This window comes from Melitaea cinxia, chromosome 11 (assembly GCF_905220565.1).
Source record: "Melitaea cinxia chromosome 11, ilMelCinx1.1, whole genome shotgun sequence".
Lineage (NCBI taxonomy): Eukaryota > Metazoa > Arthropoda > Insecta > Lepidoptera > Nymphalidae > Melitaea > Melitaea cinxia.
In genome coordinates, this window is record NC_059404.1 from 4,603,218 (window position 1) to 4,623,373 (window position 20,156).

General features: G+C 32.5%; 1 protein-coding gene across 1 annotated transcript; it reads left to right on the forward strand.

Annotated features, from left to right (window-relative positions):
* Positions 1–5,316: 5,316 nt before the first annotated feature.
* Positions 5,317–14,212, forward strand: LOC123658012 (protein artichoke). Its single transcript, XM_045593492.1, has 6 exons — positions 5,317–5,568; positions 9,221–9,484; positions 9,691–9,790; positions 10,070–10,359; positions 10,588–10,734; positions 10,887–14,212. Exons 1-6 carry the CDS (start codon positions 5,317–5,319, stop codon positions 13,803–13,805), a joined length of 3,972 nt encoding a protein of 1,323 aa, XP_045449448.1. The 3' UTR covers positions 13,806–14,212.
* Positions 14,213–20,156: the final 5,944 nt, after the last annotated feature.

Below are 20,156 nucleotides of genomic sequence, written 5' to 3' on the forward strand. Positions count from 1 at the left end.
CGAGCCTGAGCCTCGGGTGGAGCGAGGCACGGCAGGAGGCATACGTAAGCGATTGCGTAGATACTTCAACTTGGTGTCGAAGACGCCCATCAAAGAGGTTTTTGTGAGTAAGAAATCCACATTACCCGGTTCTACCCCAAGAGCCGAGAATCTTTTAGAAGCTTTTCCATGTTAACAAAAAAAAGGTTATTATAGTTTGATCAATCCGGTCCAGATGTTATGCCTATATAGGTTTGCAATTTCTAGTCACACACTGTATTTTTCTCTCGTAGTAATACGTCTTTATAAAAAAATATATATATGCAGAGCAAGTCAGAAAAAAAATACTATTACGCCGTATATCTGCTTATGCGCTATGGTGAGTATAGTCAAGTTGTCAGCTAGTTTATAATAATCGTATCGTAGAGAGCAATTTTATGGAATTTAAATCTTTTAAATATTGAGATTATATAAATTTACCACATCGAAGGACAGTAAAAGGAATGAATGTCGAAAATATAGGCCTATACCATTTAGACTTGTATATTAGGCTGTTTTAATAACTGTAATATACATCTACTTAGAATAGCTTATTCTAAGCTATTGACGAATTCTAATGTAAATAAATTACAATAATTAGCGATGTGAGATAGAATTGAATATTGTGTTAAATTTCAATAAGGACAGTGACTTTATTTGTCACGTCGATATGTCTAATTGATTCGTTAACGTCATTTGTTTCTGCAGTTTTGAAGTTGTTTAATTAGTATGAAAAATTATAAACATCATCACAGACAGTAAAATAAGTTTAAATAAAGTAAACGCTTCACACTCAACGTTAAGATTACAAGTTAGGTAGGTGTTTTTTTTGTCAGTCTTTCTCGATTTCGATTCTATAGTTCATGGTAATGTTATTACTACTGGGTTATTATTATTTATGTATGCTTTGTGTTATTGTACGTTTTTTTCGAATTTTGACGTTTATTTTTTTAATTTAAGTTTCGATGGATGCAGATGACGTTAGAATTGGTTCATGGATTTTTACGAACAACGCTTTATTTACACAAACTCGTCGAATATGGTTAAATGTTACGGTTATTACGATTTTTATTGAAACCATAAAGCTCGCTTCTGCGTGCGAAAATGGAAATATTTTATAAAGTGACATTTTATAAGAGTTAAAATATGCGTGTAGGTAGCAGTGAATGATTTCGAATATTTTTCATACTTTACATTAGACCTTTAGTGCAGTTTTACCGGCGTTAACATTTATGGTTACACTTTCAAAGCCTATATTATTACCTGATACATTTTAAGATATCATTATTTTAGTCTAATCTTAAAAACTACTACTACTAATCTTAAACTACTAATCTTAAAAAATTAATAACTAAATGTTAATGACTAATTTTATAATGTTTAAATTTTGATAAGAGTAACAGCTGAATCTCTTGCCGACTCTTCTCTATAGGTAGATTGTACATGAAGACGTAGTGAACTGTGAATAATATCTACAAAATTATTACTATTCTTTATATAGAATAAAGTATTATTATATTTAATTAATGTAAATTATTATTTGCATTTTGTTGTAAAATTGTCAAAACAAATGTTTAATAAATAATAATGTCAATAATTTGCAAGGTAAATTGTAAGCTCTCAATGTAAAATGGTATATTAGAATCTCGTTAGCATTGCTCAGTAAACCGACAAGACGAGAGGGAAACGTGAGCGTTGCTTATGAATTTAACAGCTAAACTGATTTGAATGAATTAAAAAACGGTCATTTTTTTATAAAAGTATTTTTGAAAATGTAAAATATCTTATAAGATTTTAAATTAACGTGGTGATTTTTATTGATAAAATTATTTAAAAACGGGATTACAATAAGGGTAAGACATTCGTAGCTAATGTCGAAATATCGAGCTCCGCAAAATAATAATTAAAAAAAAAAATGGTAAATATCCCTTTTTTGAATAATTTTTAGCGATAAAAAATCTTTCATATACATAAATAAGTAAAACAAAATAATAATAATCAATAGTTCTTACTTTTCTACGTATTATCAAAAATAATTTTATGTCTAATCAATGTTGGATGCCTAATGTTCCTATGTATACAAATTATTATTAATTTTTCTGTTTTTGCGTTGATTTAAAACGCTTCGTTGATATAAATTTTTTGCAAACTTTTTTTTGCACCTGGAACGTTGCTTTTCTCATGTAAATCTCTATTTTCTCTAAAGATGAGATCCCTAGGTAAGAGAGCGGCGTAAAGCTTCACAGAAATTTGCTCCACGTCGCACCTCTTGCGATCTTCGAATTTGTTCGAAATTTTCAATTTTAACTTTATATTACTTCATATGAAATTTTTCTTGCGCTTGTAAAAGTCGTTTAAAAATGAGTAAAACTTTCTTAAAGACGTCTCTCAACATCTATGAGCATATATGACATGACATGAAAATTCAGCAGTTGTATATCTTTAGATGGTTTTGGTAAGTCATTAGTTATATATTCACCAACTAACTGAAACTACTATTACTACTAGTATTATTGCCCAGGTGACTAAATTTATATCATTGTTGTTAAAATTGATTTTAAAATTATATTTATTTTATTTAAAATTACTTATTTTGAAGAGGCTTTAAAAAGCCCCTTTGAATTGTCATTTAACAAATTAAAATTATAATTATATTTGTTTTAATTAATAAATTACTTAAAGTGAAGCTACCGCCGATTCGAAATGTAGATTCAATAGAGAAGAATCCGCAAGAAACTCTGCAGTGTCTGGGACTACGTCGTAATTAATGAGTTTAATAAATATATTTATATATGCAATATTGACCTACGTAGGATTAAAACTTTAACTAAGATTTGTTTGATAGTGCTATAGTGATAAATAGTTAAGTTTACTAAAAGCTATAAATATAAATGAATTTGTGGACTCAGGTAACATCATTGTAATGTGTATATTAATGGAATCGAATCAAACACCTAATCTCGACGGTTATAAAAAGGGTCAATGACCGATTAAGTTTGTCGAAGAATCAAAAGATTTGACCTAGCAACTCATGAATACTCAATGTGGGGACTAGTTTCCAACAAATTCCAACAGTTTGCAACTACTGTCGGTCGGTAAGCACTGACGGTCTAACTTTAGCGGAATATTTCAAATGAAATTGTAATATTAGATTATATTTTTCCGCAATACTTGAATACGTATAAAGAGAAATGCTTAAAGTATTTTAAGTGTGAATCGCTAATATTTTGTAAATAATTAAGAGCTTGAAAAGAAAATAATGCCTAGTTTAGAATTTCATTTTTGCTACTTCATCGCTATTTAACTACATAGAAAAATTTCTTTGATCATCTATAAGTTGACTAGCCTGTTGTCGCAGTAAGCCATTGGCCTGTGTTGATATATTTACTACATTTTATGTGTATCATATGTCGACTATTACTTAAAACATACATACATAATTGAGTTAAGAAGTGTGTGTATATTTATGTGTATAACATAACATAACATAACATAATATTACACTTTATTGTACATCAAAACAGAAATAATACATTTCAGATTGATTTAAAAAAAGTATCATAAGGTACAAAGGGCGGCCTTATCGCTGAAAAGCTATCTCTTCCAGACAACCTAGGGGGAGAAGAGATGGTATTGTGTCAACATTATGTAACATTTATAAAAAAAAAATTAAAACAAAACATAATAGTTTAACGGAATTCTTCATGATGGTTCGATGTACATTTGACCGAGTTTTATTTATTAACATTGCGACAAGCTTTACAAGTGTCTTGTACAAGAGAAGGCAGCTTTGATAATCCGAAATTAGAATATTTTGTTATTCGTTAGATCTAATATAAAAATGTAATAATAACATTAAAGATGAAATGGTAATAATTTCATAACAAGATTTAAATGTCAAAGCGAGTCATGGAAATGATACCCAAATTTTGATGACGTCATTAAATATTCATGATTCGAAATAAATTGTCTCTGAGGTGAACGAGCGTATCTTTTAAGATTGCCTAAATTGCTCGATAGGATATCAAAGCCGTATGTGATGTGAAAAAGAAATATTCCCGCATAATAAAAGCGATCACCTATCGTATCCATAATATTTTATGTTTATTATGACTATCCTCAATAAATGACATAAGCAATTTTTTGGAGGGAAAGGCCAGTTCGAATTTAGTGCTTATTTAAAACATACTTGAGTATCTATATGCATAAGTCTCGTAATGTATGCATGGGATAAATTTGGTGTAAAACAACTGAATTGATTATGATCAAATCCCATTTAAAATTCATACCTTTCAGAAAAACAACAACTATGTATTTTTATTTCTTAAATTTATATTTGTATTTTTTTAAATATACCTAGGTTGGCATACAAGTGTAAGGCTCACCTGATGTTAAGCAATTACCGTAGCGTATAGATATCTACAACACCAGAAGCATCGCAAGCGCGTTGCAGACTCTATCCCCAATTCCCCCAGGATATCTGGTCGCCTTACTCACCAACATGAACACAACACTGCTTAAAAACAATATTATTTTGCTATGTGTAAGGTCGAGGTACTGTAACCCGAGTCGGGCTGCTCCACATTTTGAGCAGAAATTTTTCTGCTGTACCCTACCTCCTTAATTATTGAACTATGACACATTTTTTCTGACACATTACGAAATTTATCAGGTCAGCTAGTTTTCTTAAATAATTTATTGATCGTCTGTTTATGGTTACTGATAAGATTTATCTTACAAATTAGTCATTGATAGACTTTATCAGCAGAAGGTATTTAACTGGGATTTCCCACTTCGACTAAACTACAACTTTTAGATTTACATTCTAGGAATAGCAATATGTGACAAGAAAAGGTGGATTTTGGTGGAGGCAAGGATGGTTTATACTATAAGCTTTTTTATTCCTCTAAGAATCTTCTTTGGAAAAAAAGTTATGTAAAGTTTGTTTAATAAAACGTTGACATGATTTAAACAAAGTTTGTTTTACAATATTAATTAGTTTTAATTATTTACAAGGAAGTGAGTAGTAAATTAACAAAAAAAAAAACCTTCAAAGAATAAATTATTATCCTTTTATTAATAATTATTATTCATATTGGGTCTGGGTCACTTAGCCGTGTGACCTTTTCGTAATCTTAAATCTATTAATTTGGTAATTTAATCAAAATATAACATTTATGTTTGTTATTATGTTTTTTAACATTAGGAATTAATTATATTTATCTACATGCGATGCGTATGCGATAAATTGAAACGGAAAAAATAATCAAATGTCTTTTTCTATATTTCCAGGATACAATGTGGATATTCCTGGTACTAATCGTGCCAGTAGTGGCCAGTCAGCAGCCATGGGTGCCGTGTTCGGAGCTAAACGATGATCTTCGCTACCCTTGTCGGTGTAGAGTGCAAGTGGACAGAGCACTGCAGTTACGCATCTTGATGAACTGCGACAGGGTAGTTTTTGCTGGGGATTTTCCATCGTTTCCATACGGAGCGCCAATCATCTCGTTCAGTCAAAGATGGGCAGGTCAGCAGTCTTTGCCAACGCAGGTTCGTGTGTATTTATTGTACATAGATAATCGGTTTTTGTTATATTGCTATATCTTTAAGAGTATTATTAGTATATATTGTATGTATTGAAAGTTTCAGCTGAATGGTCACAGTAACTGACTGATGCTGGATGACTGATGTGTTTGTTTTGTGTATGTTTTCGGATTTCCGACACAACTTTGCTTATGCGAGTCCTTATTAGGATCTCTAGGGTTATATAAATTAGAGAATTTACTAAAAAAATTGAATATCGCCCTATATATATTTCGTTACTCAGAAATAATTTAACATATTTGTAGTTGAGACGTAACAAAAATCAAAATTGATGTAATTGTTTAGATAATTACTGACATACATTCTTACACAAATGCATTATGTTAAATATCTCAAAGTTACACCTGTAATCGAAATAAACAAAAGAGTGTCATGTGAAGTATGCTATGAGAATTTTTACGTGGCTGTTATTCGAAGATGATTATTTAATTATCATAACGACTTTGTCACATAAAAAAAATGTTAAGGAAAATATAGATAGAGTCTTTATCAAAGATTGATACACAAAATCTAATTGTGCATGTAATAGTTTTTCGTTCATATCTTGCAAATGGCGTAAAACTGTACAATTTTTTTCGCTTTCTTTAAATAAAATCAAAAGTAAGTATGTTATTTAGGTTGTTCCGTTTGTAATGTTTATTTTCTTTCTGTACCATCTTATGAATTACTTAGTTTTATATGTTATGTAATTGATTGCGGTTCTTCTTCTTAATAATTTTATTGTTAGTATGAATAAGAGGAAGCAATAAAGCATAACACGAAAAATGTTACCGGAAATTGAGAAATATCCATTGAAACACTGATCTGATTTCTATCTGATGTCACGCGATTCATGATCTGATAATCGCAGCGCTCTCGGTGCATCTCGTGGAATGTGGAACAAGTCAATCAGCTATTTTTATGAAAAACTTATCTCGGACTTTCACGTACTCAGTTTTACATATCGTTTTTCATAGCGACAGTATTCTGATCACTTTCTTTGTAATTTTGTAAAATAATTATACGAGATTTGCTAGTGATTTAATTTTAATAAGCTTGTAAAGACTGACAAAAACGTGAATTGAAGACGATTTAATGTTTGTCTGTTTACATAGTTAAAGGTGTTTATTAATTTAAATTATTATATAATATTTGTATGTAACAACCGCTCTGGTGTAGTGGTACGTGTAGTCGCCTAAAACACCGACGGTTTGCGGGTTCGATTCCGCTCGGAGTTTGTATATATACAAATATTTCTTTCCGGTTTGGATGTCTGTCCTTGTGGGTCTCCCCATCGTAAATACCTGATGGCGATCGTTAATCATAGTAGGGAACATATCCGTCAACCCGTAGGGGACAGCGTGGTGGATCAAGCCTCCAATCCTTCTCCTACACGGAGAAAGAGGCCTATATGAGGCCCAGCAGTGTGTAGCGTTAAATTTAAGATTCACTTCTTGTTTTATGTCAGTCGTCGTAATAAAGTATTAAGCATATAATGATAATTTTTAAATTCCTCGCATGGCGAATTTGCAAACATTTGTATTTTACTCAAGTTTTATTAAACTAACAAAGAACAAAATGGGAATGTTCGTTAAAAAAAAAAAATTTTTTTGCGATAATCAGATCGTTCAACAATAAATCCGGTTTTAATAGTTTAATTAGGTGTTTCTTTTGAATCAGTTATTAATTAGATGTAATTTCATATGTAGTTAGCAATTCTATCCAAAAATTGTTTCTTGTTAGTCCAATTAATGAATTAAATCCGGTGCTCGCGGGCGTGTTTCGCGATTTAGCGCAAATTTTCATCGGTTCATTTAGCTGTTACGATACAGCGTTATATAATTACAATAATGTATTACGAGTATTTAGTTTCATAGAATGTTGTGTCTAGCTACGTTAACGTGTAATGGAATCTTTGTTTACTGACTACTAGCTGTTATACGTGACTTCGTTTGTATGAAATGATTTGATGGAAACTGATTTTTTTAGTAGTAAGTAAATTTTAAAGAGGCTAATCGTTTATAGCGATTTATTCCAGGCAATCTTCATTAATAGTAACAAGAAAGTGGGTTTGGGAAAGTTCGCAAACAATACCAAAACGGTATTAGCGCTATTAGTTGAATTTTAGTACCTATACGAAACAAGCGTTACGCTTTTGTTATATATGTCGTCATTATTACACAAGAGACTGTCATATACATAACAAATATTTGTTATTTGAGTGTAATTAAGCCTTATGATAAACATTACGTAGCATTTACGCGTTAGAGTGTGGTCAAAGCAACTTGCTGATAGATACGCTAGCAGCTGTTACTAAAACATAAACAAGAGATTTTTGACATTATTAAAATATAGACTGTTAGATTGTAAGTATTTATTTTGTAGTAGAACATACAAGAATTTATTTTATCGTAAAAATTGTAAAGAAACATGTGTTTCCATCAATTTTATGAGATTGTGTATCGATACCGTATATTGGATTTTTAGTTCAAACAGCGTAGGATAAGTTATATTTGGGAAAGAATTACGAGGAGGATACGGGCGAGCTCGTTCAGGTGTTGTGCGAGTATAGAGGACATATTTATAGGATAATATCTTAAGTTTACTAGTGTTTGGGCTTTCCATTTAACAGCTTTCTCTTGGTTTTCGAGTAACATGTTTTGTTTTAATAACTATGTCTTAATCATATAATAAGGTACTTATATATTTAAATAAGATATGAGGAACGTGGCGAATAAGATTAGTACGTAAAAAAATATTTTATTAACACGAATTTGAACCGTGGTTCTTAGTCACTCAATTTTTTCTATCCATTGGGTTATCTGCATAGATTATACAATTGTTTGTCATGAACAGGTAGCAAACCCGCAACAACCAGTGTTACAGTTCTTTGACCACTACTGCGCAGACGCGTAGATACATAATTTTTTATTAAGAAAACAGAATTCACAAAATCAATACATTAAACCTAATGACTGCCCTTACAAAGTCGAAAGCACTGTTCGTGAATTCATAAATCAGATAAAACAGGCGATACCATAAATCTTAATATCATTATCACGCATTTGAAAGGAATGACTTAATTCATTGTTGATTTCTTAGTGATCACAGGTTAAGTAAGAGACAGAATGTTCCAATCGGACAAGTATATTTAAATTTAATGTCCTAAATTTTTTTTGAAATCTTTTTTATAGATAAATTTCTGTAGGCAATGATTTTCAATAACAAAAGTCAAAGGTGACTTCAAGATTGGAGAGCTATTTCTTAGAAAACATCTGATCACACAATTTGCAAAGTATCTGCTTATGTGGCCAGAAATATTATATCTGAAATATGTTCCATGCCATAGAATAAATAAGGTTATAAAAATATTATTTGGTATAACGTCTTGTATTATTTGTGGGATTATATTGTATAAAACGAATAGGTATCTGAATATTTTGGCTTATAAAAAAAGCATTCACAACGTTATCAAAAATATCCAGACTACGGTAAATATCTTTAGGGCAAAATATTAATATTTATTGATAACGTATATAAAATCCTACACCAAATCAAATAATTTCCAAACAAACATCAAGTTAACAACTTTTTAAGATGTTTTTTTTTTTTTTTTCAGATATTTTCATCATATGGCCTACCACTCAAGGAATTGGATTTTTCACACAATAGTCTTCGACGTTTGCCTGATCGTCTTTTGGCAGGAATTCGAGGGAACATCACCAAAGTAGTTCTCGCGGATAATCTTCTTGGAGATAATCTGAATCCAATATTCTCCACAGCAGAGTTTCATAACTTACCTGCCATAGAAGAATTAGATTTAAGTGGAAATAATATAAGGGGTTTGGAAGAGGGACTCTTGATTGGGTGTGATGTTTTAAAGGTTAGTTTCGTGTTTGATTTTTAATATTAACTATATTTACTATACTTTTGCAATTTTAATAAAAATATGATATTAAGAGGAAAGGCAATAGCAGGAAATTTTTAGTCTTCAATAAAATTCGCCGCTAAGTATAAAAACATTTTATGACGAACATTCCATCCGACTTAAAATATTTTTCAAAACTTAAAGTAAAAAAATTCTTTCAGGTATTACGCCTGGACCGTAACAATATGAATTTCGTTCCATCTTCCTCACTCAACGGCCCGCAGTCATTAAAAGTTCTCTCGCTCAGGGAAAACAGAATAGGTAAGTTGCTTTTTTCCCCAGTTCTATTACAGCCGTAACTCTTTTGACAAGTTGTTAGAAACTTTTACAAGTTTCCCTGTATTTTAAGCTATACACTTAAATACTTATGTATTTATTTAAGCCTGAGGAAGTTTTGAATTGATTTTCAAACCAGTCCGATCAATGTGTTTAAATTTGGCAAAGATTAATCCTAGCTCTATAGCGACGTAATAAAGAGTCTTTTTTATTATAGACAGTGAAACAGATCCAATAATTTTTATTATTTCGGTATAATTTCAGGCACAATACGGCAAGCGGCGTTTGTATCACAAAAGGCACTAGAGGAAATTGATTTGCATGGTAATATGATTTCAACGGTAGAAGGCGGTGCGTTTATTAGTCTCAGTGAACTACAAAGCCTAGACCTCGGTCGCAACAGGCTCTCGAAGTTTAATAGCGATGTCTTTCAAGGAATCGAGAATTTAGAAAAATTGGATCTCTCCGAGAATTTTATTTCTGATTTTCCGACAGTTGCTCTAAAGTCATTTGCTAGTCTTAAAAATTTAAATCTATCCAGCAACATGATATCGGTAATTAAATTTTTAAATTATTTCCTTATGCATTATTATTAAAAGATAAATATTTTGTGTAAATTAATTTTAAAAATTTAATACAAAAAATACATATTTGTAAAATATAAATTTTGAAAATTTATTAAAAGAATATAAATAAATGAAAGCATAGTAATTTACGCATTTTAGATGATGTCTATATGAGCTACTAAATAATAAATTAAATCTACTTAAAATATATTTCAGAATATGGATCCGAGCCATCTCAACTCACTGACCTCATTGGAAGTGCTGGACTTAAGTAGGAACAATCTGGTTAAGCTGTCTCCTGGAACTTTTGTAGGCCTAACTGACTTACGTTATTTGGATGTTGGGGTTAACTCTCTTCGAACTGTATGTATTCTTAGACTAAAGTACTTTTTTTTTAATTTATTTGTATTTATATGTTTTATTATTCGTTTTGATAAGCTAATTATCTCCTATTGTCTATTTTAGAATTGCGAGATTTTCTATATAATATGTTAAAAGTGATAATTTGGTTTCAGGTGGAGGATGATGCATTTGATGGTTTAACAAGTCTCCAAACTCTTCTATTAAGGGATAACAACATTCTACTTATCCCAACAACAGCACTATCTCGATTGCCTAGTCTGACGTCAATTCATTTGGGATTTAATCGAGTGACAGCACTTTCAAGCGATATTCTAAAAGCTGTTTCAGACCGAATCAATTCTTTAGTATTGTCGCGGAACGTGATAAGAGAATTGCCACAAGGCGCATTTGAACATTTTAAAAATTTGAGACATTTGGATCTATCAGGGAATCTTTTAAACTCTATATCCGCAGAAGTATTCAGTGGACTGGAGATGACGCTAGAATTTTTGTCACTTAGTCAAAATAGAATATTAGGTTTTACTGGACAACAACTTAAATTTGTAAATCTTTGGTTTTTAGATATTTCTGGGAACCAAATTTCAGAAATTCCTGTTGATGCTTTCCAATATATTCCGAGTTTAACTCACCTCAACATGAGTCATAATTTACATATTAATGTCTTGCCACAAACTGTATTTAACCAAAACGATGCATTGTTGTCAGTCGATATTAGTCATGTGGGATTGAAAGCACTTCCAGTTAATTTATTTTCAAAAAATCATAACTTGGAGCAAATTTACCTCTCTCATAACAATTTACAAGAAATATCTGAGGGCACTTTTAAGAATCTCAAAAATTTGACACATCTTGATCTTTCATATAATTATATTGTAACAATAAGAACTCCAGCATTTGTAAATGTGATGTCTATCCAATACTTGTCTTTAAAGGGGAACCAATTAAATGCATTTAAAGGCGAATTCTTTAACACCGGAACAAGCTTAGAAGTTATTGATGTTTCGGATAATCAATTAAGCTACTTGTTTCCTTCCTCGTTCAAAATTCATCCACGACTGAGAGAAATTATACTTACAAATAACAAATTCAACTTCTTCCCTTCTGAATTAATAAGTACTTTACAGTATTTAGAATTAGTGGATTTATCAGGAAATGCTCTGAAAAATGTTGATGAACTTGATTTTGCTCGTTTACCGAAGTTAAGATCAATTCTACTGGCGAGAAATGAACTTGAATCAGTCAGCGAAATGGCGTTCCACAATTCAAGTCAAATTCAACATTTAGATCTTTCATTTAATAAGATTGATCGTTTAGGTGACAGACTTTTCGAAGGTCTTATTCGATTGGAACATTTAAATTTGGCTGGAAATCTTCTAACAGAGTTACCAGATAATGTTTTCGATAGATCGAGACTTCATATGCTCGAATCAATTACTCTCAGTCAAAATTTGTTCGAACAAGCTCCACTTAAGGCTTTACAAAAGCAATACTTTTTCGTGTCGTCAGTTGACTTATCACATAATGAGATTATTGAAATTCCAGCTGAAGATAGTGTCATGGTCAATATTAAAAAGCTAGACCTTTCATTTAATCCTTTGTCTGAAAAAACTATCAACAATGTTTTAACCGAACCTAAAACCGTGAGAGACCTAAACTTAGCGGGTACTGGTATAAAATCAGTCGGACAGCTAGAAACTCCATTTTTATATAGGTTAAACTTATCTTACAACAATATAACAAAATTGTCTGAAAAAACTTTTGTTCGGACAACTTTATTAGAATCATTAGATCTATCTCATAATCAAATTGGAGACATTTCTAATTCACTTTCAATTTCTTGGCCAAAGCTGAAATATCTTCAAAAATTGAACATTTCTGAAAATCCAATCATAATGGTTCTAGAAGGAAATTTTGAAGGACTTTCGTCACTCCGTATTTTAGATATGAGAAACTTAGAAAAATGTACAAAAATTGAAAAGAATGCCTTTAGAACATTATCTAATTTAGTAGAACTCCGCGCGTATGGGTATCCGCGATTAGGCTATTTCGATGTACAAGGAGCTTTACAATATGTATTAGCTTTAGAAAAATTAGACGTGGAAGTAAAAGATACGAATATTGGACCTGATCAATTACATTCGACGTTACATCCACGTCTTGAAGAATTAGGACTTAGAGGTAATCGATTAAAGACAGTATCTTCGGGCGTACTTGCAGGACTTAAAGCTCCAGGCATTATAGTTCGTCTGAGAAATACATCGGTTTTGATTCTTCCCCCTGCATTACTCTTCCCTCTACCACGTTCATCACGAATAACAATTGATGTGGGTGGAAGTCAATTAACGACTTTGCAACCGCAATTATTAGTTGCACTCGATGATCGTCGAGCAGATTTATCTATGTTTGGTTTAGATACAAATCCCATTCGTTGTGATTGCAACTCGAGAGCTCTAAGACGCTGGATACCAACCGTGGGTATTGAAGAGGTTAGATGTAATTCTCCTGATTATTTATCTGGATACTTGCTTACCGAGATAGGCGACGATGAACTATCCTGTGATACTAAGAGAAAAACTACCGCAACATCATCCTCAAGTGTATCAACAACGCTACCGCCACGGCTTGTACATCGCACCTCAGCAGAACCTGATATTATTTGGTCAGTTGCACCATCACATGAGCGACCAAAGGGTGCTGGTGAGCCAAAAGGTGCTCCAGTTATTGGTGTAGCCACATCAACAAACGATGACAATTTAATAATTGGAATTGTTGGTGGAGTAGTCGCATTTATAGCTATACTTATTGTTGCAATATGTATTGTTCGGTTGCGCATGACGACGACATCATACAGAGGTGGTCCGCTGGCTAACAGTCCGGGAGCTGGTGCTGCGCCTCTTTGGGGAGCAGCATGGCCTGGTTATGCGGCTACATTGCCACCGCCATCGTTGTCTACAGCGACACTGCCGCACAAAGTTCAAAGTGGTCCAGGTTCCGTTCGATATTTGGCACCCCCACCGCCAGCTCCATACTTTATAAGCTTGCCACCACACGATGACAAAATCTATCGGTGAAATAAGCTTCATATTATCCATTAGTGTTCTAAAATATAACGTGTAAATACAATAGTAATAAATTATTGGATGTGGTTCTCCCGAAAATGACGCTTGTAATTTGTGCTTTATTTTAATCAGTGTAGAATGTTGTCTATTACTCTCTAATTATGATATATTTTTTAATAACGTTAAGTAAGTATAACTGTTTGAATGTTGTATTGGTTATTAAATACAGTTAAGATCAGGCTAGGTTTGATTTATCTAGTCACAAATTGCAGGTTCAATAGATTGCTTAAACAAGATACAGCACAAATTTGTGTAAAATAATTTATTAACCTCTAAATTATAACTGATTTTAAGCTGCTATAATATAGATAGTGTAGTATATTTTTATTAGTTATAGAAAATAAACTTTTATAAAACAACCATTGTGTATCATTTTTAAAATTATCTGACTCTTGAGACGAAAGAAGAAATTTACGTTTCTATAACGTTCATTTATGTGATAAAACATAATGATATTTTACTATATGCAGGGTAATCGATACTTAAAAATGAATGAAATTGTAGCCACCTGCTAGTTATATGGTTATGTATGTTGCTCAAAAGCAATGGAAGCACATGGATTTCAGAATTGCGACATGGAATTGCAATTTAGCGTCACCTGCAGTGTGGATTAGAGAACACGTCATCGGAAATATTTTAGAAAACTTAAACCTATCGATCACTATTATTATTTTTAGGGCAATCATTTAACGATTATTATTTTTACAGTTTTATTAAAAAATGTTTTCTATTAAAGTGATTGGAGATAAGTCTCAAGATTCACATTAGGACGAGTAGTAACGTTTTGTGATATCGATGCTGTGATGATGAATTTGATGAAATGTGATGAATTTTCTATATTATTAATAAGAACATTATAAATCATACAGATATCTGTCGTGGTATAGGCAATTGCGCTTGTGTGTCGTGTTTCCAGACTCTTTACACAGGATTTACATCCTATAGGGGGTTGTTAATTTGAAGTTTGTTTGTTTATTATAACACCAGCGTGCATAAATATTATATATTCGACTTGTTTGTTGTGCTTAAAATAAATATAACCCTATTTTTAATTCGTATTTGATTGTTCCTGTATGCAAATATTCCGCATATATAAATAGGAGTTATTTATCGAAACGTGACAGTTTTGGTTTAGTAGAATCGTTTTACTAGATCGTTCAATAAGTCCCGAGACTAACCTGGAAATGGCGCATATATTAAAAACTCTTTTGATTTTTAAAAAGTACTGGCTATCAATACAAGAATATGTGTCAAATTTTTAAAAATGGAACAATAAAATTATTGATTTTGAAACATTTATGTGACGCTACGGTTGTAATTTCGATACAATGGAAAAAAACGAGTTTCGCGTGTTGATAAAACATTGTTTTTTAATGGGAAAAAATACCGTTGAAGCACAGCAATGGCTTATAAAATGTTATGCAGGATCAGCTCCCTCTAAAGCAACCATTTGTCGGTGGTATGCCGACTTCAAACGCGGTCGCATGGACACCAATGATGGGGAACGCTCAGGTCGTCCAAATGAAGCAGTGACTCAACAAAATATTAACCAAGTCCTCAAAATCGTATTGGAAGATCGGAAGGTAAAAGTGCGAGAGATAGCCGAGATAGTGAAGATTTCAGCTGGTAGTGTTTTCACTATTTTACATAAAAATTTGGCCATGAAAAAGCTTTTTTCTAAGTGGGTGCCGCGTTTGCTTACAAATAATCAAAAGGAACAACGTATCAATGATTCAGAGCGATGTTTGGCGCTGATGAATCATAATAAAAAAGATTTTTTACGTCGGTATGTAACAATGGATGAAACCTGGATATACCATTTCACTCCAGAATCCAATCGGCAGGCAGCGGAGTGGAGAGCGGCCGGTGAAAGCCGCCCGAAGCGTCCAAAGACTCAGAAATCGGCCGGTAAGGTTATGGCGTCTATATTTTGGGATGCGCATGGAATACTTTTCATCGACTACTTTGAAAAGGGGCATAATATAAATAGTGACTATTACATGTGCTTATTGGAGCGATTGAAGTACGAAATTGCGGATAAACGGCCTCACATGAACAAAAAGAAAGTGGTGTTTCACCAGGACAACGCGCCTTGTCACAAGTCCGTGAGAACGATGGCCAAAATTAACGAATTGGGCTTCGAATTGCTTCCTCATCCCCCTTATTCGCCAGACTTGGCCCCCAGCGATTACTAGCTGTTTGCAGACCTCAAAAAATGCTTTAGGGTAAGAAATTTGACTCAAATAGTGAAGTTATCGCAGCAACGGAGGCTTATTTTGAAGCCAAAGACAAATCGTTCTACACACATGGGATAGAAAAGTTAGAAAAGCGTTGGAGGGACTGTATCGCTCTTGGAGGAGACTATGTTGATGAATAAAAATTAATTTTATAAAAAAGACCTTTTTTTAGTACTTAGTCTCGGGACTTATTGAATCACGTGTTAATAGTTGACGATTATTTACGGAACGTGAAAAAGTAAATAAAATAATAATAAATGTAAAAGTAACGATATGCTCACTATGTGGAATTACATCTTTCTGCAGCAAATGCAGATCGAGGTTTTAAATTAGGTTTATAACTACTTTAAATGAGTAACACATTAGTATGAAAATTATTCGTAACGTCTAATTTACGCAAATCACGGTTGAACGTTAAAGGATTTTTATGAGACAATTTTTGTGTAATCTCACGCGTGGCGGCACATTGCTCGGAGTTGTAGAAAATGGGAATTCTCGGCTACGAGTAGTTCCGTAGAATTTACACCACATAAACATAAATTTTATCCACAGTTAGCGAAGTAATATTTGAACATATTCTGTCTGTTATTTCCAATGGAAATATTTTTGAATAAATTAAAATTTATATTTGTACATTGTTGTGAATATCTTATTTCCGTGTTTATTTCATGTTCTATTTTTAAAGATTTTTAAAATGTATACAACGATAACAATAATATGAATTATTGTAAGAGTTTCGAATTATAATCATTGTTAAAAAGTATATCTAATGAAATAAAAAATATGTAATCAAGATGACAGTTTTATGAAGGTACTCGTACATATTATTTGTGCTATTATAATCACAAACTTAGATTTATAAGAGCACATAAAGAATATTCGAGAAGTGTTTATCGAATAAGTCAAAATTAGGAAGGTCTTGCAACAAAATTTAGATAAAGTAAATTGCATAAATAAAAAAATGAAGTCTCACAAAGCTTAAGAAGATTTTTTCTTTTGTTGAAATCGTTATAAAATATGCAGTGAACGATCGTAAAGAAATTTCAAGTTCTCATATTGTAGAAATTATTACATCCATTCTCTGCCTCTGCTACGATATACTCAGTAACACCGCGCTGAAGTAATAGAGATATCAACAATATTCTTATTTGTATTTTAGTTATATTTTTTATGAATATGGTCAATGATGAACTCAGTATTTTATATGACGCTAAATGATTATTAAAGTAATATCCTATTAGAAATAATAGTAGTATTAAAGGAGTCAGAAATGCGTCGGTGGCTAGAGGAATGAGGAGGTAGGAAATCAGGCCCATCCTGTAAGAGCTTTACATGTCTATTGTACATTAATATGTTTTACATTTATGTGTCTTTATTTTAATAATAATAATATTCTTTATTTAAGTAACCAGTGACTCATTTTGGTTAATAAACAATATTTCTTACATGCTATGTTATTTGTATTATTACAATTTTTAAATAATAAATAATTTAGTGTATGCTCTCAAACGCCATCTATTAAAATCTGTTTTAGAATCTCTTTAATAAGCCAAACATTGAAGGGTATCTTAGAAATGTACTTAAAATAATCGATATTAATATCATACACATGATAGATACAGTGGTTACATTGGCTTTTGGCTCATTCAATTACCGAACGAAACTTTCAAAGACATATATCCATATTATTTAATAATACTTGTTATAGTAACTACCCCCTCCCATATTCTGTGATTGTGACCTTTAGTCAAGCCAACCGTAAATGGGTTTAATTAATTTACTGTCTACATCTTAGTCCGTTCTCAATAAATGTAATGGGTAACAGCCGAAATAGATTTTACGCATTTCATTACAGTTATATTACTAGTAGTGCTTTTAGGAAAAAAATAGTCAAAAATGTTACAATTTTACAATTAGAATTCAAACAATCGAGGTAGGGTATAGAAGGAAATATCCTGCTCAAAATGTGGAGTAGCTCGTTTGAGAAAGTACACCAACTTTACCAAAGACCACAGCTAAATAATACTGCTCTCGAGTAATATTTTATTCCTGTCGAGAGTAAGGTAGCCAGGTGGAAAGGATCAGAGTTAGACGTCTATTGGCTACGGTAGCCGCTTACCATCAGGTGGCTGTACGGTTGCTTGTCATTCTGGTCGTATAAAAAGTGGTCACATTACGAGTATATTCGACTTTGGTTATAACATCATATATCAGGTTTTGCAATGGTTGGTGCTTTTTACTCTATAAAATCAATATAAAATCTCTTATGAAATAAGTTTACAGTATCATTGCATCATAAAAGCGAAATTTCAGTGTCAATAAAAATAGTGACGGCATTAAAGGTTTATGATTCCTACAAACGTCTTGTTATAAATTTATTAATAAACTTCAATAGAGTAAATTCAACAATTGATTATAATTTAAATTTACGAATAGAACATATAGTTAAATGCAATTTTTATATGGAGCCATAAAACTCATTTGCTAAAAGTAAGTACACATCTACAGTCAATATGTCATGCGTTAACAGCAGTTCGTTAAACGAGGCCGGGCTTAGACCGCTCGGTTGACCACGGTCAAAATAACTAGTCTAATTAGTGTTCTCGTGAAACAACATAGCGGTCACAAATATACAAAAATGTTGATTTTTTAGAGTGATACCTGATATAATGTTCATACGTGATATATATTTTATCCATACTGTTCGGCAGATTATTCAAAAGACAGAAGAATATAATCAACCACTGTGTATGGCATTTGTGGACTACGAGAAAGCCTTCGACTCTTTCGAGACCTGGGCTGTCCTGGACTCTCTGCAGAGATGTCATGTCGACTGGTGATATTTCGAAGTACTCAAATGTATGTACGACGCGGCGACGATGACTTTTCATGTCAATGACCAGAGAACAAGATCTATTTCCCTTCGGCGTGGGGTAAGACAGGGGGATGTAATATCACCGAAACTGTTTACTATTGCGCTGGAGGATGTCTTTAATATTTAGATGAAGATTACATTATGAGGAAAATAAGTTATAAGTAATTTTTACACAAAGTTTTTTACACAAAGTTTGACAACACGATTAGCGAAGGACTGGTGCTCAAAAAAGGTATAAAATACCTGTACTATAAGTCACCAGGTCCCCCCCCCCAAAGTTAAGAATACAGGATCATGTGCTCAACTTGTCCAAATGGAGACAAGCCTCGCAGATGAAGGTATATGTAAACTTGTTTTACCAATTTATAATAATTGCCAACAAAGACCCAAAAGGTCAACAAGAAAATTTAGGTAATTAGAAAGAAAAATAATAATAATAATAATAATAGTAATAATAAAATACAAACAATTATATATCCAGAGTCAGCTGCTAGTGAACAAGTAGGTTTTCGGTATCATCGTATGTGAAAGATTTGAGCCAGTTGGTAATAGTGAATTTACATTTCAGTCTTGGAAGGTGATAAATGGGTATACGGGAGTTAACCCTGTTATAAAGAAAGTTTCCCAAGTAATAGTACTGTCTCCGAGCTAGAGCCGTTGAAACCTTGATAGAGGGGCATACTTTGTTTTTACGTCTTTTGTCTTGATTAATTTTAGGGTCGAATGGGAGCTGAGAATGCTTTTTTAACAGAATACGAGTTATAAACAATTTCCTCACCGATAGGACATCCCAGGATTTATAAAGATCGTCGGTCGGATATCTAAAAGGAAGTGACGCTGCTGTTTTAAGGATTGCTCGCTGGGCTCTCTCTACACCAATAAGGGCTGACTTACACGAACCACCCCATACAGTGATGCAGTATGTTATAAGGGATTGGCAGAGCGCATAGTAGACAGATTTGATAGTATTCCGATCAGCTACATGTCTTAAGCATTTGAAAAAGTAGATGAGTTTCTTTAGTTTAGCTACGAGAGACAAAATATGGGGCTTGAAGGTGAACGCAGAGTCAATAATGACCCCCAAGTATCTGATATTGTCCACTCTTTCAAGAACCGGACATACACAACTGGTGTATGAAGCTGGGTTGCAAACATGTGCTCGAATGATGCCAAAAGATGGTAAACCCTTTT

Bases quoted from the DNA above. Each gene is read 5' to 3' on its own strand.
- LOC123658012 (XM_045593492.1), top strand. From the start codon at position 5,317: ATGTGGATATTCCTGGTACTAATCGTGCCAGTAGTGGCCAGTCAGCAG. The intron at 9,485-9,690 runs GTTAGTTTCGTG...AAATTCTTTCAG, and splicing joins TTGGGTGTGATGTTTTAAAG to GTATTACGCCTGGACCGTAA. The intron at 10,735-10,886 runs GTATGTATTCTT...ATTTGGTTTCAG, and splicing joins GGGTTAACTCTCTTCGAACT to GTGGAGGATGATGCATTTGA.